Raw genomic sequence first — 24,343 nt, 5'->3', positions numbered from 1 at the left:
CCGGCAAAATGAGGCCAGCCATATTCTCCATATCTGTTCTGGCTCTTCTCCCCCTCCCCAAACCTCCCTCCCCTCGAAAACCTTCCTCAGCCACCGTTGCAATGGTCGCCATGGCGAAATCTCTGGATGAGTCGGACGTCGGAATCTACTGCTACTCCTCTACTCTACCCGGCTTCAAGGCTATTATGAAGCAGAGGTGAGTCCTCTTCCCACAATCTCAGCTGAATCACTAAAATTTCTTTTTTTTTAATCAGTCTCCTCACATTTCATGGAATTAGGTATTCGGATTTCATTGTTAATGAGGTGGATCTCGACGGGAGCATTGTTCACATAACCTCATTTGATCTGCCGCCCGGGGTAATTGTTTTTTTTCCTACTGGGGTTTAAGGGTGTAAACGAGCTGAAAATTTGTTCTATGTTATGTTCTTTTATTACAAAAAATTTAAGACGATTACCATCAGCTCCATAATTTTTTTGAACTTATGGTCTCTGTTGTTTGAGAGGAGTCATTTTGGGGTGTTTGGCTGCAAGTAGGATTTAGTAAATCTGTAAATTGAAAATTTGTTAAATCCACTCTATCTCTGGATTTAGTAAATCCTGATTTAAGCTGGATCCGAGGCAAATATCGGGATCTTTAGGTGGTGTGTGGCAATATATGAGATTTAAGTTATTAGGAATCTAGATTTCCTAAGTCCTGAATGGGTTAACTCTGAAAAATTGTCTGGCAAGGGATTTACTAAATCATGTATATTCTTATATCCAAGTACACAAAGTTAGATTACCGGTTTGTGGGATTTTGTAAATCCGAGATTTACTGCCGAAATTCATGGAATCTAAAATTTATAGCATCCAGGGATTTACTTTGTCCAAAATGACCGTTTGGTAGGATTCCGCTTAAATACTGCTTAAATTCTGGGTTAAATCTGCTGTTAGATAGCCCCTTAAATCCACAAATTCATAAATTCACGGATCTCATGCATTTTAGCATTCTGTTTTATTTAATAAATCTGGTGATAAATCCTATTAAAAGGTTCTAAAAAAGGTGTGTTTTTTTTATCTGAACTATATTTGCATGTCTTCAACAATGTTTTTACAAAGCTGTACTTCATTCACTTGCTTAAAGAATGAGAGCTCAAGAAGGTTTTCTAACTGCCCAATCAAGCGAAACTTGATAACTTGTTATCAGCTAAATTCAATATTACATTTGGTTTGTATCAAAACAGTCCAATCTTTAGCAAAAATGGTGTTTTTATTTCAGTGCTCTGAAGAGGAGGAAGAAAATAGTACTTCTTTAGCTCATAAGAGCTACATAGATGAAATTGAATTGTTTCGAACCCTTGCTGGTGAAGCCAATGCTGAGTTATTGAAAGAATTTCTTCAAAAAGCTGCGGCTACTGTGAATGAAGAGTTGCCTCCTATTGTTCTAGCTCCAGATAGCGATAAGTCTCACCGTACAGTGAGTTATTGATGTTCTTATTTTACGACCAATTTTTTAAATTTTAATTTGTAAATAAAAACATGTTTTGGGTATTGATGAGATTGTTTTCACTCGTTTTGCATGGAATTGGAGTTATTATATTTCAAAATACATCAAATAAAATGATGGTTTCACTGTTTTTTCAAAACATATTTTTAAATTTTAGGCAACCAAATGAGCCCTTATTGATTTTCATAGAAGTTGAAAGTAGTGATTTTTTTTTTCTTTGGGGCGTATCAGGAGGTTCATAATTTCATCAAGAAGAATTTCAAATCGCTTGTAACAGATACAGTTGATGGAGAGGATGCCAATTCCAAATGTGTAAGGATTAGATTCTTCTCTGGCAAAGGTGTAAAGGGTAGAAGAGGGAAGAAGAGGAAAGATATGGAGGATTCAGGAAGGAGAAATGACATACCCTTTGACGGTAGAGGTGCAGATAATTGGTCTGAGGAGCAAGGGAAGTTCCTAAGGTAAATTTTTTTGAGTTGGTGTTGATTTTGCTGCATTTTGATGATGGAATGCGGCAATTAATGCAATGCAAAGTAAGGAAGGGGGATGCTTTTAGGATTTCAATTGTGTAGAACTTCACTTTGCTTCAATTTGCCTGCAGATTGAATCCTAACTCTCCATTTTCCCAACTTTCTTTTTCACTATTTCATTTTTTTTTCCAACAAAAAATGTAGGAGGTATTATGCCAACCTTCCTAAAAGGTAAACGCTCAGTTGGTGTGTCAATTTATTGTTTATCTCTAAGAGTCTTTACCTGTTTTGAGTTAATAAATATTTTAGAAACATTTTCTTTGTTTATATGAAATTCACAAAGGTTATTTCTAATTATTTCTAAGAACTAAGCTTGGTTATTATTGTTGGCGGCCTTAGGATTCCTTAAATAAATGAAGATCTCTCTCTTCTTAAATTGGCAGCCACTAATGCTTCATTTCACATTTCTTCTCTTTTCAATTTCCATCACCTTATCTTAATGCAAACTTATGGGAATAGATTTGGTTAGATTAAACTGTTGATTAAGAAGATTTGTCATCTTACATTTGTTCAGAAGATTAGGAGAAATTTAGTATTTTCATGACTTGCTCATTAATTACAATATTATTCTTTTTATGATCCTTGCATGGTTTTTTCATATCCCCACCTGCTATATACTAGGATTTTTTTTGTAATGCTGCAACATATGACCTATTTGATTTTTGGTCATCTTTGTTTAGGTTTCATCTTTACAAAGAGAATAAAGAGACCCACGAGGCCTTGGGGATTATTGGAAAGATGCTAGGTATCCAGGTAGATTATATTTTTTTTGTGTTTGTACCATATTGTTTGTTGTTTTTATAGTTTATTTACAAAGATGTCTTTTAATCTTTTATTATAGACTGCAAAATAAAACTCATTAATTAGTTTTTTTTGTTGATTGTGATTGGTAGCAACGCTCTTTTGGCTTTGCTGGAACAAAAGATAAACGGGCCATAACAACTCAAAGGGTACATTACAATCTTTTTTTTATTGAAAAGTATTTATATATATTATGATATTTGGAAGTGGTATTTGATTTTCACCAACAGAAGAAAATGTTTTCAATCCTGGCTATTAATGATTCATAATGATGGCAACCATGCATGTTAGTTATGTTTTATTATGGGAACTCTGACTGCCTTCGTTACACTATTACCTAATAGCCTGATTTTGTTGAAAGAAATTGATTTATTCGAGTGCATCGCCCACTGGCTTTGGATAGTCTGTGCATTTATTTCATTTTAAGATTTGTGCTGAAGTTCTCTTGGATTTATGATTTGATTGAACTCTAGGTTTTAATAAGAAATGACAGTGTACATTTTTTCCCTGGATCCTTTCACCTTTCAATAGGTTCTTATTTTATTTGAATTACAGTTTGCATAACTCATATCGGCCACAAACTTTTTAAATTGTGTTTGTTGTGATCTTCTAAAAACTCAGTTTTCTGTGAGGTTGTTTTCTAATTTCTTTGGCTATGGAAAAAATGCTTAAATTGAAATTTCACTGTTAATGAACCCATTAACTATACCTATAACAAAATGGATTTATCTCCAGAAGAAAAAATATATAAATTCGAAAGATTCAGAAAAGATTGGATTTTGTTCTCCGCATTTCACTGCTAGATTCAAAAACTTTCAAGACATGCATCTGAATGCCATTCTTTCTAGGTGACTGTATTTAAGCTGCATCCAAAAAGGTTAGCTGCTCTAAATTGCAGATTGTTTGGCATTAAACTTGGAAACTTTTGGTAAGTACTGCTTGCCATTTTTTTCTTTTTCTTTTTGATTGTTGATGTACAACAATGCTAGCTTATTGTCACCGCTGCTTGCCTGCTTGTCAATATGACACTATTGGTTTTGCCAAGTTATGTGAAGAAAGGACTTCTTCTTGGTCAGTTACTGGGGAACAGATTCACAATTACTTTGAGGTACTTCGTGTTCTTTTTATTCTGCTATTCATAAAACAAGCTTTATATTCTCACTCTCTCTCTCTCTCTCTCTCTCTATATATATATATATATATATGAGTTGCCTTCCACTAAGCTTTTCTGTTGTAGAGATGTTGTTGCAGATTCAGAAGATGCCATAAAAGCAGCTGCTGAAGGCTTAAAAAGGAGTGGTTTCATCAATTATTATGGTTTGCAGGTGGTACACTTTTTGTAGCAAGAGAAAAAAATTATGTTAAATATGTTCATCCTTTGCATTGAAACATTGTTATATAGATTGACTTATTAAGTCTGATCATTATGCTCAACTTTGAATTATTTCAGCGGTTTGGGAGTGGTTCTGTTCCAACTCATCTGATTGGAGCCACACTCCTTCGCGGAGAGTGGAAGACTGCGGTAGATTTGATTCTTGATCCAAGGGATGGGGATATCCTTATGGCATACTTATGGTGTCCTTATTTAACGAGTACACCATTAAGGAGGTTTTCTTGATTAAATTTATTTTTAATTTTAAAAATTGCTTTCCTTTATTTAAAAATTTTCAAACAAAGATCTGCCATTAAAGAGGCACGCGAGAAGTACAAGCAAATTGGTGATGTTGATTTGATGTTAAGACAATTACCTCATCATTTGGTTGCTGAGAGGGCCATTGTAAGTTGTTTCCATCGCATGGATGTGTTGGTTCTTGTTTTCATAACTTGTTTTACCATTTTTACCTTGCACATGTTCCTCATCTTATCAATGTTTTTATTCAATACCTTACAGTGGGGTAATTCAAGATAATCTAGGGTAGATGTGAAATTTCCATGAATATCTTATGAAGAAGGCCAGAGTTTTCCTTTTCTGTTTTTAAGTTATCTTCTTAAGGTTCCCTGATTTTTTTTTTATAGCTCATTGAAATCTTTTTCATTCTGGTTATATCCTTTAGAATGTTGAGTATGATATTTTGTAGAAGTGTTAATAGGTCAGTGATAAAAGTTACAAGGTTAAACTGACCGAGCTTTAGGGGCTAAGGGCCAACATATCATCCGGTTTGGGATTGTGATTTCTATTTTAGCTTTTGTTTGGCACATCTAAACTTGCATGTGTTTAGTTTGAAAAGTCTTGCTATTTTTTATATGGATATCCACTTGATGGGACTGGCAAAGTTTGTGCAAAAGTATTTTACCATTATGACCCTCATTTTCTTAGATCTTCATTTTCTTAAACAGTTTTTTTACTTTTGGCTTGCACTTACTAATACCAGAACTAGTAAGAGAAATAGTGGACACACAAAATCCAAACTTTCATTAATATTAAAATAGGATCACAAAATGACGCGAATAGAAAATAGCAACACAAGCACAAAATGACACCAACAACACTTCTAAATGTATTTTAATGAGTGGTAGAGATCGGCGAGGTGGGTTGGGATGACTAGCGGTTGTGCTGATAGCAACGGATCATGTGGTGGTCTAGGAGAAGCTTGAAGTGTTAGTCGGCTAAGGGGAGTGAAAGAAATATGATTGGGAGGATAAAAGTGGAAGATACTATCACCGCCGAGGAGGGGATAGGGTCGGAGCATCACCACCTCTTCGGATACAACCCACGAAGGGGAAATAGACTCTACACATGAGAACTGAAAGTAAACACACTTAGAGCTGACTTTACCTACTTTGGACAACAATTTGTTGGCTACAACATAAAAGGATGGCAGAAGAATCCCGAAAAGAACGCTTAGAAGAGACGGTGCAGAAGAGGCGGTGCAGAATACTCGTGAGACAGCCTCCGGTTAGCGAAAGATTGCAGTCTACGGTCTTCCCGCAAACTAAACGATGGATTACGGCTTCCATTACGCGTTATGGGTTTCTGGTCTTGTGGGATCACCCTGCTTTGGGACGTTATTTTAGCGCTCTCGTAAGGGCGCCATAGTGCCCGCGTCACTTACACTTAACTACCTAAACTGGAAGTTAGAAGTAAAATATGATTAGAAAGTTTATTGATACATTATTTATAATAGAATAGTTAGGGTTCCTATTTTTGAAATTTTCAAATTTTTGTGTCATTTTCTTTATTCTTTCTTATTGAGTACTGCATTCAAGTAATTTTATAAATCATTTGTCTTTGAACCTTGTAGGTTATAGTTTACTCCTTTCCATCTCGTTTCTTAGGGTCTGTTAGTGGCAATTGCAGTTGTTTGAAGAAGTTGTGGTGCATCAGTTGTGCGAGGAAGCTGCTGCGGGAAAATTATCTCTTTTTTTTAGTTTAGTTGTGTAGTATATGTTTATTAAAACAAGACAATTTTGCCCTTGTATTGTTTGTAAGATAACAATTCCAGTCTTAATAGCTCATAAATGAAAGTATAAATTACATTTAAAATCCTCAAAAACTCACAGGTTCATATTTTACATTTAAAAGAAACATTTCACTTAACAACAAGTTAAAACAACAATCAAAATAATAAATAAAAATACAAAAAACAATAAGTAATATTTTCTAAATATTAATTTTGAAATCCAGACGATCAGTTCTATAGGATAGCTTCTCCCAAGATACTTTCTACGTCTGGTTATTATCTGAAATAGAATCATCAAACTGATTAGCCCACGTAAAGAAGCCACAGTTCTATTATGATCTATTTCTTGGACATCGATAAAATTTTCTCCCATAGCTATTTTCTCTCCATGGTGTAAGTAGACAACACTACAATCAACAGTTGCAGTACAAGATTCTAGAAAGACCAGAAGTTCTTGTGCGCATATTTCTTAAAAGTTGAAAACCATAAATATAAAATTAGCTTGCATTAATAATACAACGATAAAATTATATAAAAAAAATTAACCAATAAGAACAACAAAAATACATAGATAAAGATTTATAAAATTGTTAAGTCTCAGAACAAATTCAAAACATAGTGCCCGCGTCACTTACACTTAACTACCTAAAACTGGAAGTTAGAAGTAAAGTATGATTAGAAAGTTTATTAATGCATTATTTATAATATTTGTTAAAGAGAATAGTTAGGGTTCCTATTTTTGAAATTTTCAAATTTTTGTGTCATTTTCTTTATTCTTTCTTATTGAGTACTGCATTCAAGTAATTTTATAAATCATTTGTCTTTGAACCTTGTAGGTTATAGTTTACTCCTTTCCATCTCGTTTCTTAGGGTCTATTAGTTGCAGTTGCAGTTGTTTGAAGAAATTGTGGTGCATCAGCTGTGCGAGGAAGCTGCTGCGGGAAAATTGTCTCTTTCTTTTTAGTTTAGTTGTGTAGTACATGTTTATTAAAACAAGACAATTTTACCCTTGTAATGTTTGTAAGATAACAGTTCCAGTCTTAATAGCTCATAAATGAAAGTATAAATTACATTTAAAATCCTCAAAAACTCACAGGTTCATATTTTACATTTAAAAGAAACATTTCACTTAACAACAAGTTAAAACAACAATCAAAATAATAAATAAAAATACAAAAACAATAAGTAATATTTTCTAAATATTAATTTTGAAATCCAGACGATCAGTTCTATAGGATAGCTTCTCCCAAGATACTTTCTACGCCTGGTCACTATCTGAAATAGAATCATCAAACTGATTAGCCCACGTAAAGAAGCCACAGTTCTATTATGATCTATTTCTTGGACATCGATAAAATTCTCCCATAGCTATTTTTTCTCCATGGTGTAAGTAGACAACATTACAATCAACAGTTGCAGTACAAGATTCTAGAAAGACCAGAAGTTCTTGTGCGCATATTTCTTAAAAGTTGAAAACCATAAATATAAAATTAGCTTTCATTAATAATACAACGATAAAATTATATAAAAAAAAATTAACTAATGAGAACAACAAAAATACATAGATAAAAATTTATAAACTCGTTAAGTCTCAGAACAAATTCAAAGTAACGAATAATCCGTCTTATAAGAAGACAAAAGGCCTTAAAGAAATGGAACTTTAGTTATCTTTAAATCACGTAATACCGAGCTTATGTATGTCACAAAAGTATATCAACATAAATACCCTCCAAAAGAGGGATATTAATAAAAAAAAATAAAAAAAAAAAAAATCATAAACCCCAAAAAAAAAAAAAAAAACAAACAAAGAAAACTTATATTACACCAGGTTTGCTTAGAAGGCCATCCAAGTGAGATAAAATAGATGCTGATAAAATGAAAAAAAAAAACACCATAATAAATCATATAATATTCCACATAAATACCATCACAGAAAGAGTCAACATCAAGAGATTATACAATATGATATAAGTATCACACATTAACTAATGCATTTGTAATTTGCTCTCACAGCATAATCATATTTCCTTAAACAATATTATATAAGCATCACACACTAACTAATGCTTCTATAAGTAAACTTAAAGCGATTATAGTGCATCTTACTCAAATGTAAATTTGCTTCATTTCTTGGATCAATCTACACTATCTCTTTTCATATGGTTCATTTTGTTCTTTAAATTATTGTCTTTTTTTTAAGCTCTCATTTAATTTTTTTTTAAAATAGAACTTTCTTGGATAACTTCAGGCTTAAACACAATTTTAAAATCTTCATTTCTAATACAACTAATTTGATTAGGATTCTTAAATATCACTTTTTTTGTCTTAGCACTTCTATATATCTCTTTTTCTTCTTCTTTTTTCCAAATTATATAAAGTATCAAAGTTATAGTTTTTGCTTTATTTATTATTTTATTTGTTGGATTTGTGGATTTATTCAAGTCATTAAAGATATGTTTACTAGAGCTGTCACTTGTGTTCGAACAAAAGGTGGATTGACGAAATATTTTCTTATATTTGTTGGGCTACATATGGGATCGACTTTAACTCACATCTTTTTGCTTTAGTTATGCATGCTCTTACTGGACATTAACAGGAGGATGTACCTTGGTGTATGCTTTATGCTGATGATACCTTCTTGTGGATAATGCTCGAGAAAAAGCTCTGGAAAAACTTGGGTCTACTTTGGAGTTTAAAGGCTTTCGTTGGAGTTGAACTAAAACTGAATACATGGAATGTAATTTTTGTAGTAGTAGCTGTACTGACAAAGTTGTAACTATGGGTGATCAAATTATTAAAATGTTTGAACGCTTTAGATATCTCGGGTCTATTATCTAAAGTGATGGTGATATAGATGAGAATATTATTTGTAGAATTCAAGTTGATTGGTTAAAGTGGAGGAATGTTTTGGGCCTATTGTGTGATAGGGCCTATTGTGTGATAAATTGTGTGATAAAAAAGTACCGCTTCGATTGAAAGGAAAATTTTATAAGATGGCGGTGAGACATACAATGCTCTTTGGCGTATAATATTGGTCTTTAAAAGAGAAGCATAAAACTACGTTAAGTATTGCCGAGATGAGAATGCTTAGGTGAATGAATGGCTTTATACTTAAAGAAAAAAATTCAAATGATTATATTCGGAGCTCCAGTGGCGGAAAAAATTAAAGAGAGTCGTCTTAAATGGTTTGATCACGTTAAACCGTCTACCATCTGATGACGCGGTTAGGAGAGTGGATGTTTTAGATTCGACTTATATTAAGAAAGCAGAGGTAGACCTAGAAAGACTTAGGGCAAATTGTATAAAAAGTTATCTTAATTTATTAGAATTAAATGAAAATATGACACTTAGTAGGATGCAATAGAGAAAAATATTTATTTACTTAGTGGGATAATGGATTGTTATTGTTGTTGTATTTGTTGGATTTGTGATTTTCCTATAATCATAATAAGCCTTGCATTCTTTAAGCATGGTAAGCATGGAAGATGCATTAGGGTAAGAAGCCATACTATTGAGTGTCCTAATCCAAAGGTGAAATCTTTTCATGTGAAGCAATAAGTTGTCACTCCTTGATAGTTGAAGCAGATGGAGGCTCAATTAAAGAGGTTAATCTGGGAATTGTTTAGCAAATTTTTAGCACCATTTCAAGATGCCTCTTGAGTTTGAATTTTTTTTATTCTTTTAATCACACATGAAACTTAGTTTCAGAGCACTTGTTTCTACTCTGAAGATTGACGAAAAGACATGTCTTATTAAAGCTATAGAGACTACCTCGCCTTGTCATTTTATAAATATCAACCTCAAGCATCAAATGCCTATTTTGTTGAGCTTGCGAAGCTATAATCTTTATTGAAGCCCTAAATCACCTACTTTGATTCTTACATTATTCACATGGCTTATTTTGAGCGAACTACTTCTTTTTAGAGTATCAATGATTCACTCATGTGTCGATCATTTTCACTATTTTAATGAGGCACCACTAAGATGGTTTCAATATTTTTTGTGAAGAGTATTATTTCTTATTCTAATTTCAAGAAACAGTTCATCATGCAATTTTTAGTGCCCATAAACCATTGTAGGATTCTTAAATTCTTCTTAACATAAAACAAAAGAACGATGAGTTATCAACGAACTTTACCATTTATTTTAAACACGAGTTGCTTGACGTAAAACACTCAACCAATCTAAGTTAAAACACTCGAACTTTACCATTTATTTTAAACACGAGTTGCTTGAAGTAAAACACTTAACCAATCTAAGTTGCATTGACTTGGGGGCTATGAGTAGGTTTGTTAAGACATGTGCTCAGATTTCAGCAATCGAAAATATTAGCTGAGTTGCTGGAAATTCACAATAACCATATTAATGGTTAGTATTACAACCACATATCTGCTACTTCATCATCCCTATAGCATTACTGGTTTTGTGGAATTTTTAGCAACTTTTTGGGTTAAAATGTCACCCAAGAAGTTGCAAAATCAATAACAAGGTTATCAGTGATAATTTTAGAAACGCGATTACAGCTTCGGGATGCGAGATTTGAATCAAATGAATTATTATGACACTAATCTACAACATTTACCATCACTACTTTGTCAAAAAGTGAAAATCCTAGTGCAAAACCAAATATCAAACTCTTCTATCTATAAGCATTTATGGAGTAAAAACTACGCAAGTTGATGTTGCATGAATTGGCGTGATCTTAATGTAGTATTTCCATGAAGATTTGTAGCTTACTTGAAGTTGCTTCTTCATGAAGATTTAAAGTGGATATGATATAGCTGTTTAATGAAATTCTTATATTCTAGTTGAGTTGATCTTTTTGTTGAATTTTGGAACTACTAAACCGATGCATTTACATGTGTCAAAATCAAACCATTAGGAATTAGATAAAAATGAAAATTATGGGTTGAGGTTTTATTGTGAATTTTGATATTTGAGTGAAAATTTTGAAAAATGGATGAAAGAGGATGCATGTTTTAAAATGAAAATGTTTCGAGTGCTATGTATGTAATTTCCAAGAGCAATATTGTGTTCGCTTCTTTGTATCACGCTATTGTATTACTTTTAAATCAAAATATAATTAAAAAATTCCATGATTGTTTTGAATATTTTCTCATCATTATAGGATATTGAAACACTACTCAAATTTATTGATCAATCATATCTATTGTAAAGGAACTTCTTAATGAAGGACAACTTCAAAGTAAAAGCTGACTTTTGAATGAATTTTAGTTTCTCAATGGAGGGTGATTTTGTAGGAAAAATTGTCTTCCTAGACAATGTCTAACAACAACAACAATAACAAAGCCTTAATCCCGCTACGTGGGGTCGGCTACATGAATCCTTTTTCTCCATTGCATCCTATTTAGTGTCATATTTTCATTTAGTTCTAATAAATAAGATCCTTTTTTATGCCATAAGCCCACAACTTCCTAGGTCTACCTCTGCATTTTTTAACATAAGTTAAATCTAAAACATCTACTCTCCTAATCGGATCATTAGATGGTCGACATTTAATGTGACCAAACCATCTAAGACGACTCTCTCTAATTCCTAGACAATGTCTAAGTTTAAATAAAATTGACATAGTTTTGAAGTGATTTCTAAACTCAATACTTTGTTTATTCATTGCTAATTGAAAGAGTGATGCAAAAAAAACATTTATTTAATTTAAATTAGCAAATAACAAATTGATAAAAGGAATATGGAAAATAAATTTGACATGTAAACTTATTATGGGATTTATTTCTCTTAAGGTTCATGAAAAATGTAGCTCTCATGTGGAATACTTGAAACACTCCTCAAGACTTCTCACAAGTCCCACCACCAAAGACAAAGTAGAAAGCTGAATGTAGAATGGTCTGTCTAGAAACAACACTGCATCGAATCAATTGGCACAAAATGAATTTGTATTATTCAAGAAACTGAATTATCCGAGAATGTTCTACAATTTTTTCATCTGTACAACTTCAATTTTTAAATTGTCAATTTTCCTAGGACGTCTTCTAAGCACTGCATCGAATCAATTGGCACAAAATGAATTTGTATCTTTCAAGAAACTGAATTATCCAAGAATGTTCTACAATTTTTTCATCTATACAACTTCAATTTTTAAATTGTCAATTTTCCCAGGACGTCTTCTAAGCGGCTTCATCAGAGGTATTCTTGACCACAAAAAATTGGAAGAATTTTTTCCACTATCATTTGTTTGAGCTTTCCTGACCTCATCATAGACTTGATTTAAGTTGTAATATCTCTCAAAGAATTGGGCTTGACAAGAAGATCTAAGTTGATGGCGGAGATTGTAATCTTTACTACTTTTGTTGGGGGCATTGGAGCAAAGTTCTTCACTTCATAACTCCCTTTGGGTTCAGCTTGAATATTACACTCTCCCTTGCCAATGACTTTATTAGATAACTTTACATGACTGGTCTTTATTAGTTTCATTGCTAACTTGTATTATCTAAGGTAGTGAGCTTCCAATGACTTTGTTTTTGTTGAAATTTTAGAAGTGTTCCTCCACAACTGGAACATGCTCAATAGAATGCCTTGTTGAAGTAATTTCATGGGTATGAGGGCTCTTGGAACTCAAAAATTAATAGAAAGATGGAGCATTGACAACTTCTTTTGAAAATATCTAGCATGAAGTTCATTCATATATTTGTTTAACATAGAAAATCATTGTGAGTTAAGAGTATAAGATCCCTGACTCACCGTCCCTTTAGGAATGGCCTTGCTAGTTTCAGCCATTTGAGTAATACCTAATAGTTCACTCACAGGAACCTTAATGATAATGCTTCAGGAGCCAATCAAATTTTTTGTGTTTTATCCCTCTGTAATGGCTGTGGATGAAGCCTTCTCGGCAATTATTTTGTTAGAAGCTTTAAGTTAGACTTTTCTACTGTAGGGGGAAGATTAGAAGACTCCTCAGGGTGAATTGAAGTTACTTGATCTGCAACCTCTAATAGTTGCCTCGAATGACCCGACTTGCACAATCTTTAGAGGATGCATCTATAGTTTCAATATTGCCAGTATGCGAGTAAGAAGAGATGAATTTTATCGGATTTGAGGTTGCCAGTGACAAAGTTTAAAATGACCTCCTAGGATATATTTATATTTTATTCATGTCTTGTATGGGAAAAAGATAGTCAAATCCACATTATCAATTACAATCTTGAATAATGATAAGTTTGTAATAATATGCATATTTATAATATATATCAGGAAATTGAGTCTTTTTTACGGGTTGATCCCGGTTTCCCACAAATTAAGTTTTTTGGTTAGAGCTGAATCTATTTTAGGGCCAACTAATTGTTCGACCAGTTCAATTGCTTGGTTTGGTTTAATTTTCACAATCATGACATTGCTTAAGCTCTTATTTGTTGGTCTAGTGTCAAGTTCACAATGCTTAGTACTTGCATCTAGTTCATCAAGAAGTAAAGCCTTGTTTTACCCAGGCTTGGCTACATATATTTAATTAGTGCCCGAAAGCTATCATTGGCCTAGCTAGAAGGACCTTCATTCATTTCTTATTTTTGTTCCTGTGATCTTCCATAATTTTGAATCTAATTTTTTATGTAAGAGATGCGAGAGTGTTTTTAAATGATATTTAATGCCTACATTGTTTTTTCTCTTTCTTCTTTGATTCCTAATTTTTTTTTTCTTTTAATAGTTAAAGTGTTTAAAGAAATGTCCGGGCAACTACTTGCAAGCTCTGCTGGGAATACCTAGGACACTTAGATTAATGTATGTTATCTATTGCCGAGAATTGGAATCCAAGGATCAGAAATGCACATATTGTTTTTCATTTCTCTAAAATATTATAATATTTATAATTAACATGAGACTAATTTTTGTGAATTTTTTTATTGTTTGTGCTATTTCTCAGGTATGTGCATAGTTACCAAAGTTATTTGTGGAATCATGCTGCCAGTATGCGAGTAAGAAAACATGGTATGAGGCAGATTATCTTATGTTATTTCATCTTTGTTTTACTTTTACAATTGTAATATGCATTTGAGTTGCCTATTATGTTTAGTGCTAGTTTTAACTTAGATTGTTATTTGATTAGTTAGATTGAATTTATATTGTTATTATCCCCTGTAAGGTTTTACAAATGAATTATATGTCATTGCTACATTATAAAGCAGTTGCATTTATATACTGCTCACTCGTTGAATTGTTTATAGAAGCAAGAATGAGTTCATTAAAAAGAAATTAGGACTCGACAGGAAATGTCACTTTGTAAGTGCCTGATTGGATTAAAATTTAGCCGTTTAAGTTTCATAAAATGGTTCTTTTTGCAGAAGTTTACATGTTTTCTACTTCTTGCCCATCTATAACATGATTATTGTAACCAATTCTGTCAATCTAGAATCTAGTTTTAGAAGCTGTGATTTGTCACCTCCACACACAAATCAAGCTGAAGAGCTTCATATTTCTTAGGTGTTTTATTGCAATCCAAAGACTGTATGCGTTAAGTAGCTCACTGATGCTATGGTATTTTTTTTATTTGGAGTAGTTGCATTGTTGGATCTCATTTGTAACATGAAGAGCTTCATATTTCTTAGGTGTTTTATTGCAACCCAAAGACTGTGCGTCAAGTAGCTCACTGATGCTATGGTACTTTTTTTATTTGGACTAGTTGCATTTTTGGATCTCATTTGTAACTGTTTTATCTTGGATCAAAACCTAAAGACTTAGTCATGCTAGGATAATAATGCAAGTGTCCAATACATTTTGGGGCATTAAATTAAGATCACCTTGATTTTAAAATTTAGCATTTCTCGTTGCATTTTGCAGAATGAAAGTTTTATCAATGGAATTTGAATAGTAGTTTAATGTGATTGTAGACAATAATGGCCTGTTTCAGTTCAGAAGCATTTGTTGTATAATCTCTTAATGGATCAGATTAGCTTTTTTAGGTCTTTACTTTTACGTGATCCATCTGTAATTCTGGGGTAAATCTTTGGATGAAAATTTTGAGTTTTGTGTGCATTCATTCATTTAAATGATGCAACAGTAACTTCTGATATCTTTGTGGTAATTGTTATTGTACACGCTACTTGGCTTCTGTTACATGCTCAAAGAGTTAAAAGTTACAGGAAATATTATGGTCATGAACGTTATATAATAGATCTTTGTGAAATTTACATATGTAGCACACAATTCTTATCTATTTCCATATCTCACACATAAATTTTTATATTTGCGTAGCATTTTGATGTGTTAAACATATGCATGAAAAGGATATTTCATTTTTAATTAGTGGTAATAGTGATAGTTTTCATATGATAATATTAAACATTTTAGGGCTGTGTGTAAATATAAAAGTTTACATATGTAAATACATATGGATTGTATGCTATGTATGTAAACGCCCCTAGATCTTTATACCGTTTTTAATTTACTCGCTACATCCAGATGTTGAGTTATGTAGCTATGACCATATTATACAGTGGTAATATTCTGCAATATGCTAAGCTCCTGATAGGAACGATTCACATTATGTCTCAGATTTTAGTTTTCCGGTTCCCAATATTTGTGATGAGTACTCATTTGAAGTATTTATGTTCTCATTCACTCAAATGTCACTTGAATAATAGGTATTGCACAGGTTGTGCTTGGAGATCTGGTCTTTTGCAAGAGTGATAATTTTAAGAAGGTAGCTTCTTTTGAGAGCATTGAGCCTTCATACGAAGGTAGTGATGGAGAGCACACTAATAGTTTACCTGATATATCTGATGCCGCACTTCCTGAGGAAAAGGTTCGGCTTGTAAAGGTATGTTTAGTTTTTTTAATGGGATTGTGATTTATTCTAAAGGTCATTAATCTAACATCTGAACTCACTTCTTACATTTATACCACTCAACCTTTCATATCACATAAAAATTACTACTATTTTGACTTTTAAAAAGTGAAATACACCTTTTTATGCATACTTATGATATCACATATGTAAATGCTGATGTTTAGGTGATAGGTATGTAAATATATAAGAATTGAGTGTTATACATGTAAATCTTCCTTATTATAAATACTCTATACACACATCAACTTTTTTTTTTTTTACTTTGAACTTCAAAATTAGGAGAATTATTTATGCATATAACTGTAATCTGTTGGAAATTATCTTCTAGCAAGTCATATGCTGTATACTATAGTTAAAACTAGTATTTTGTTTAATAGATTGATGTAGTGCATAATATTTTTTTGAGAGTGCAGCTGTTTGTTGTTTCAGACTATAAATTCTGAGGATCTGATTAGTGGAGATTATACGTTTGAAGACGTTGTACTTCCTTTACCTGGGTATGTGAGTTCTTATAGTACTCAATACACCTTTGAGCCTTTTCTTTTAAATTTCCTACTTGATGGTCATTATATTCAGTAGTTTATCTTGATTACAGATCAAGGACTATCTATCCAAACAATGATATAGCTGAAATTTATCTTGATATATCTAAAGAGGTAAGCGGTCATGTTCAAAGTTTTATTCATAGTAGTTTAAAAGTGCAGGAAAATTTCAAATTTGTTCTCTGGCTTTTGTATGCAGTCCATTTAATCAAAGAGTATCACATTTATCTAATTTATTTCTTCAATTATGCCATATTCTCCATATTTGTAAGTGTATGCAGTCCATTCAATTATAGTACTCAATACACCTTTAAGCCTATTTTAAATATGATATTAGGCTTAATCAGATCTTCTAAGTGTTTGTTAACATACAGGGGCATTTACATACATATCACCCAATTCATATGTATTTACATATTTAACACCTAAAGTTTTTACATTTATACCACCCAAATCTTTCATATAATATAAAAAATACCACTATTTTCACTTCTAGAGTGTGAAATATACCTTTTCATGCGTAGATAAGGTGGCATATATGTAAAAGTTGAAGTTTAGGTGTTTGATATGTAAATACATTGGAATTGTGTGATATGTATGCAAGTTTTCCTAACATATAAGATATGCAGGTCACTGAAACGAGCATTAAATAGGAGTGTACTTGCACTAGGTTGACATTTCAATCTATAGGTTAGCCAGGGTGAACATTTCTAACCATTTTAGCTTGGCCTAACCAATGGACTTAATGGCTAGTCCTGATATCTTGGGATAAATTTTTTAGAGTGATGCGATACTTTGAACTATCATGCCAAGATGTTGTCTGCTTTAACTGAACAGGCGGGGCTTCTTCTTCTTTCTATGAAGGCCATCCATCGAAAAAATGCTCCATCAAGAGCATGCTTAACTTTGATTTTCCTAGCGAAATACCAATAGATACACACCAAAAGGTGTCTCATTATTTCAAAGGATTGCTTTATTGTAAAGAATAGATCTTTAATCTCCCACAGTTATGAATTGATGTCATTTTTGGTCGCCTTGTAAAAAAGCATATAGGGCTTCAGAGGTCTCTACTCCATGTTGAACTTGGGGCCAAATAGGTTCAGGAGGTGTCTTCCATTGCATAGCACTTTCTATTGCATGATGGTTTCATTTTCTGCCTCGTATAATTGTGTGATGGAAGTCGTCGCATCTCAAAATTTTCTCCATTTAGTTATTGTTTGCTTTAGTCTAGAAGTCGTCTTTCAACTTTTCCAAGACGAGCATGTTTAACTTTGACTTTCTGATAGAACAACAATCATTAGACTAAAAGACAACTTGGGGTTAAGTGTTTTAATTTATGGTATCCAAGTGATCTTATTGATTTTATTTTATTATATTTTTATATTCTTAAGCTAAAAGACTTGCACAAATTTGAGGTAACACTAGGATTAGCACTTAAGAAAATGCAATGTCTAACAACAACAACAATAACAAAGCCTTAATCCCGCTACGTGGGGTCGGCTACATGAATCCTTTTTCTCCATTGCATCCTATTTAGTGTCATATTTTCATTTAGTTCTAATAAATAAGATCCTTTTTTATACAATAAGCCTAAGTCTTCCTAGGTTTACCTCTGCATTTTTTAACACAAGTTGAATCTAAAACATCTACTGTCCTAATCGGATCATCAGATGGTCGATGTTTAATGTGGTTTAATGTGTGTTTAATGTGACCAAATCATCTAAGACGACTTTCTTTAATTTTGTCCGTCACAGGAGCTACACCAACCCTATCACGAATATATTCATTTCGCATTTTGTCTCTAAGTGTAAAGCCACCTATCCACCTTATCATTCTCATCTCGGCAATACTTAACTTATTATTATGCTTCTCTTTTAAAGGCCAACATTCAGCGCCATAGAGCATTGCAGGTCTGACCACTGTCCTATAAAATTTTCCTTTCAGTCTAAGAGGTACTTTTCTATTACACAAAAGGCCCGAAGCATTCCTCCACTTCAACCAACCAACTTGAATTCTACTATTAACATCCCCATTTATATCACCATCGCTTTGAACAATGGACTCAAGATATTTAAATCGTTCACACCTTTTAATAATTTGATCACCCAAAGTCACACCTCTGTCACTAGAGCTATTACTACTAAAATTACATTCCATGTATTCTGTTTTAGTTCTACTTAAACGAAGGACTCCAATGTAGACTTCCATAATTCATGTTTTTCCTAGGTTTTTTCTCTCGTTTTATCCACTAGAAGGATATCATCAGCAAAAAACATACACCAAGGTACATCCTCCTGAAAGGTTTTTTTTTTTTTTTGTGGAGATTAATAAAGCCAATTTGAAATAGTTTGGATAAGGACCTTTGTTCTTTTTTATATTTCTTATTTAGAAATCATATTCTATTACTATTTGTTGCTATAAATGCGTTTGAGTTGACTTCATGTATCCATCTTTTTGTTTGGTGCTATTGGTTATTTATATCGACACACTTATGGCGTAATATACTTGGAGGTTGGAATATAATTAGATGTTGGATGTCAAACCTGCCTTTGAATTGAGAGTTGCAAAGTTAGAGAGGAAGAAAGAGGAAAAAAAATGCTAGGTCGATAGATGGACGCAATATAATGATTTAGGAAAAGAAATTAAGATGACAAGCTATTGGAAATTGAAATAGGAGAAATGTGTGTTAGGTCAGAAAAAGGGTTGCAGACATGATGACTTGGGACTTGATACTGTTTATAGCAGTAGAAAATGAAAATTAGTCTATGAGTATTTGTCATTATGAATCCCATGCCTTACTTACCTTTGGAGGTAATTGTCAATACCACTGGGTTACACGCCAGTTTTCTGTGGTCACGACTTCATAATATATGCTGCAACGGCCCATTTTGGTAGTAAAAAATGATAATGACATATAAAACAGAATTTAAACTTTTTCAATGAAAATTTAGTGAGTGAAAACTTTCCTTGTTCCTGGAATACCTTAATATATGTCTCAGCTGCAGCAGGGTGGGGTGTTAATGACTTCTATATTTGAGTATTTTTGCTTTTTAGTTTCTCAAATTTAATACTGAAAAAAGAAAAACTAGCCGTTAAGAATTTAAATGCAAGGCAATTCGTCTGGTTTGACTTGCATTCCACGGATTATAGTCAAGAGCAATTTCAATATTATATCGCGCAGATTCTGTCAATGAATTGAATAAGAGACATCTCTCTTCACGGTTTTCATTCTTTTAAAAAATTTGAAATTTTATTTCTTTTAATATTATTTTTTTTTTGGACTCAGGATGGTATCAGCTTGACAGAAAGTGTTCATGGTGTCAAGTAAGTTGCTGCTTTATTTTTGTCACTCCATGCTATTTAATCAAAAGTCAATGCCCCCCAGCCCCCACCCCCCACAAAAAAAAAGCGCATTTATCATAGTAACATGTAACATGCACGAATGACAAATCAGTTCTGCTCCCAAAATTTTATATTCCTTTTAAACTAATCTTATGTGTCCTAATTCTAAAGGGAGTTCTCTATTACAAGCATGACGGGAGACTACCGGCGTGTTTTCCAGCGTCCTATAGATTATAATTGGTGAGTGGAATATTCTGAACTTCCGAAGTATTATCATGGAATAATCTGATCAAGCCTTTGTTGTGAATGATTACAGGGAATTGCTAACTTATGTGGATAACAATGAGTCCTTGGCAAAAACAGATCTAGATTTTATTTCTGGACCAAAACCCACTGATTTGGTGACAAACACGCGTTGTATTAATACAGGTTCGGATTTCGCGTTAGACGATCTGCTGGCCACAAAATGTGTTGGGTCTGATGGTTTTGTGTCCAAGGTTCAAAATGGGGCAAATGCAACAGTGAAGTGTAAATTTTCTGCACCGAAGGTGGCCTTGAAGTTAGGCTTTACTCTCCCTGCTTCATGTTATGCCACAATGGCAATCAGAGAGCTGCTTAAGTCATCAACTTTGGTATGCTTCTTATTTAATTTTTTTATTGCTAGCTTCATATTTATGCAGTTTTTTTTTTCCTTTTTTGTTCAATGTTTATTTTTTATATAATGAAATATTTATGTAATTATTTCAACGTTTGTACATAATGTTTAGCACCATCTCTTTTGTTAGTAACTCTAAATCTTTATCCTTAAGCAAGTGGCGGAATTTCTTTTCTTTTTTTATTGATAAATTTGAATTATATGGACAATTAAAATTTGTCTTAGCATGTTTAAAACATCAACTTTGCTTATTTCACCATGTTTTGTTAGTCCTGAAAACTTTGTTGATTTTCAATATCTTCCAAAATATTTCATCATAATTTGCTAGACAGGAAATTATTGTTGTTTTTTAATGATCTTCCAACCTATTCAATCAACTTCATCAAACTTTGATTTTTAATTTTTTTTGTAATGACTATTTGAGGTAGCAATCCATATTATTGATCTAAAGGCAAGGGATGTCTGAAATAGTCTATATCGCTGAAATAACTTTTGGTCAACTGCAGGTAACTTCTCAGAAGACAGCGAACCACTGATCACAAACCAGGACATTCATTCATATTTATGTTTTTAATTAGTAAGATTGGAAATCCGTTTTCCAGGTATTATTTGTGTGTTTATTACAGAATTTCCATTTTATTTTTCATATTGAATTTATTTTTTTGGAAGATTTACATACATTTCACTCAATTACTATTTATTTACATATTTAATATCTAAAATTTAATTTTTACATGCATACCATCTTTACCTATGCAAGAAAATATGCATCTTAATTTTTAAATAGTGATATATTTATTGTGATATGAAAGACTTGGGTAGCTTTTACGACCCCTACCGCATTCCCACCCCATCCCCCGGGGACCGGTCAAAAGCCAAAGCACCGGCCCGCCTGACCGGTCGTGTTCGCGAGGGGAAGCAAAGGGGCATAACCTTGCTGCGGCAAAAAAAGGGAAAAGAGCATGTAGGGACCACAAGAGGCTTGGAGAAATTAAAGAAGGTTTGGAGGGAAAGTGGGAAAGGAAATTTTTCAAATGTCATTGGGAGGATTCTTTTAAAGGGAAGAACCTAGGATTTAATTTTTCGTGCATGTTTTTGTTTGACTGTTCTTTTCTTTCTTTTTGTGGTATTCCTAACGATGTCTAGGGTGTGAGAGAGACGATCTACCTCTAGAAAGTAGATCATGCTTGTATTTTTCTTATTTTCCTTTAATTTTCGTAAGAGCAACCCGTGTTTATGTTTCTTCCACCTATCTATTGTCGTTTCATTGTGGTTTGTTCGCTGATTTTGGTTTCGAGGCGTATCAGTAGCATACATGTAAAAAACAATGTTTAGATATTATATATGAAAAAAGAATTGGAATTGACTGGTATATGTTTAAATGGTTTGCTTTCACATCATATTAAATTTTTAGATGCTGAGGTTACATTGGGTTTCAAATATAAAGATCGGAGAAGATTATGATTGTCTAATTGACACTATAATATATGAAGACTGATTATAATTGTGGGCCGACGCATCGAGGTTTATTGACATAGATCCACGAAGATGCATCATGAATTCACCTGAGAACTCTAACTTGAGTTATTTGGATGGTTGTTTTCTTAGATTTTTTAATTAATCAACTGTTTCCTTGTTTTAAAATGTGGACCTTGTAAAGAGTTTCCTAAACCCCTACCCTTAAAAAGAAGAAAATTAAAGGAAAACTAGCCATAAACATGTCACTTGGGCATTCTTTTTGTCTGTCACCATTGATCCAGGCATCCTTGCTTTGGAGCCCACCTTTCCCGCTATTGCAGGATGGGATCCCGTTTAATCTACAATAATCTCCCACATAACCCAAGCAGAGCGAGATCGCTCGATTTGGGGTCGAAACAAGGATTTCTTACCTATTGTTGTTGTCGGTTCTTGTGTGGCCTAAATTTGAATTAGAATGAGGGGTTTTTTTCCTCTTTTTTTTTTGTTTAAAGGACTATTTATATGTTATTTTTTTGGTTTTACAGACTTGCTATTGCTATTGTGTTCGGATATTTTAATCTCTTTTTTATATTTTCCAGCGGTGTGTTCTCATTGTTTTATAAGTGTTTGTATTTGTATCTTGCTTAGGAACACGTGGCGGATCCCCTCTCGCCAATTCAATGTTTGGCTGGATAGTCACCGAGCATCGTCTATGTAATGCATTGGACCATCCATATTATCGTTACATAGGACCATCCATATTATCGTTCTCTTACCATTCCGCAACTACGTTTATTAAATCCACATCCCAAATCTCTTACTATTCCTCAACTACGTTTATTAAATCCACGTCCCAAGCATCTTCTCTGAGCTTTAGAATAGCATCGGTTTTACTTTGAAAATACTCTCATTCTGGATGAGTTGTTGCATTCATGCAAGGAAATGAGGAAATTCGCATACATGTTACACAATTCTCATGTATTTACATATCTGATCACTAAACTTTCATACCTACATTTATTGTATTTTATTGTTATAAACAAAAGATGTATTGCACTTCTAAGTAGTAATAGTGATATTTTTTTGATGTGATGTTATAAATTTAAGTGCTTTGTATGTTAATATTAAACTGTAGGTGTTGGACTATGTAGATGCAAAAGATTTATGTTGTTCTAAAATTAAATCTATATATATATATATATATATATATCTACGTGTGTGTGTGCGTGCGCCGCTAGCCGTGGCCTGTTGGTTGTCGGGATTCACTGCAAGTCCTCTCAGGTCACGGGTTCAATCTCCAGTGGCGCTAGGTTCTCGAATATTTAGTCATATGGGCGGACTCTCATCATGGGGCCTAGCGCATGGGAAATCATTATTTCTTTGCCAAATATCGATTTCCTTTATATACATATATATATAATAAAAGGATTGGTCAATGGGTGGACTCCCCAACCAATCCCATGTGCAAATTTGAATCCCGTTCGGTCGAGGATTTGAACGGGTGTAGTGCACAACTATATATGTATAACTATTAAAAATAACATTTTCAAGTTCTTGATATATGAAAAATATTAAATCACCCATATTACTAAATTTATTTTTGCATCACTGTAGCCTCTTAATTATATCAAATTATATAGATGAAAATTTTTTTAAAATTTGATAATAATAATATTTAAAAGTGATTTAGAGATTTGAACGTTCTATAAATAAATAATAATATTACTATTTTAAATATATAAATATAAAAAAAAAAATTTGTTACATTTTTTATATTTTATTTATATGTAACATTAACACCCAATTTGAATTCACATCATAGAATGCATTTGCACTAAAATCTCAATAATCCCCTAATAACATGAAGCGAAGGTTATTGAGGGGTTATTAGGCACGCAGCTCTGTGTGCGCATTCCATATGAAAATATTTCCCTATATGAGAGGCCATATAGCATTTATGATCACTTTTGCTTAAGCTCATTAATTAATTTAGCGGGACTGTTACTTGATCATTGCCTAGATGGAAGTTGAGGGCATGGTTTTGAAAACAAGATCAAACCGGCTGGTTTGATCAGTTCAAATGCGAATCGGGCTTTCAACCTGTTCAGTCTAAGCTTAAAATCATTCCTGCATTGAACTCTAATTGAACCGGTGAGAACCGATGTTGAAATGAAGAATTGGTGAACAAGTTCGATTGTTGAAGAACCAATCAATTTAAATATTATACAATTTTAACATGTAAGTTGAGGGCATGGTTTTGAGAACAAGATCAAACCGGCTGGTTTGATCAGTTCAAATGCGAATCGGGCTTTCA

General features: G+C 33.0%; 1 protein-coding gene across 3 annotated transcripts; it reads left to right on the top strand.

Annotated features, from left to right (window-relative positions):
• On the top strand, positions 1-22,843 carry LOC110026010 (multisubstrate pseudouridine synthase 7). 3 transcript variants are annotated; one of them, XM_020726752.1, is made up of 21 exons: positions 1-196; positions 279-357; positions 1,259-1,456; positions 1,718-1,947; positions 2,697-2,769; positions 2,910-2,966; positions 3,666-3,745; positions 3,863-3,925; positions 4,055-4,142; positions 4,268-4,370; positions 4,491-4,594; positions 13,894-13,967; positions 14,110-14,174; positions 15,827-16,002; positions 16,462-16,529; positions 16,628-16,688; positions 19,861-19,898; positions 20,088-20,156; positions 20,233-20,548; positions 21,078-21,173; positions 22,678-22,843. In XM_020726752.1, exons 1-20 carry the CDS (start codon positions 9-11, stop codon positions 21,105-21,107), a joined length of 2,160 nt encoding a protein of 719 aa, XP_020582411.1. In that variant the 5' UTR covers positions 1-8; the 3' UTR covers positions 21,108-21,173; positions 22,678-22,843. The 3 variants fall into 3 exon arrangements, with proteins under 3 accessions (XP_020582411.1, XP_020582419.1, XP_020582428.1); XM_020726760.1 differs by lacking the exon at positions 22,678-22,843 and adding an exon at positions 21,384-22,664; XM_020726769.1 differs by lacking the exons at positions 21,078-21,173; positions 22,678-22,843 and having other exon boundaries at positions 20,233-20,345; positions 20,414-20,540.
• Positions 22,844-24,343: the final 1,500 nt, after the last annotated feature.

The sequence above is a fragment of the Phalaenopsis equestris genome, unplaced genomic scaffold (genome assembly GCF_001263595.1).
Source record: "Phalaenopsis equestris unplaced genomic scaffold, ASM126359v1 Scaffold000002, whole genome shotgun sequence".
NCBI classification, from domain to species: Eukaryota; Viridiplantae; Streptophyta; class Magnoliopsida; order Asparagales; family Orchidaceae; genus Phalaenopsis; species Phalaenopsis equestris.
The sequence above is the reverse complement of the archived record's forward strand: the minus strand, read 5'-3'. Positions and strand labels throughout refer to the sequence as shown.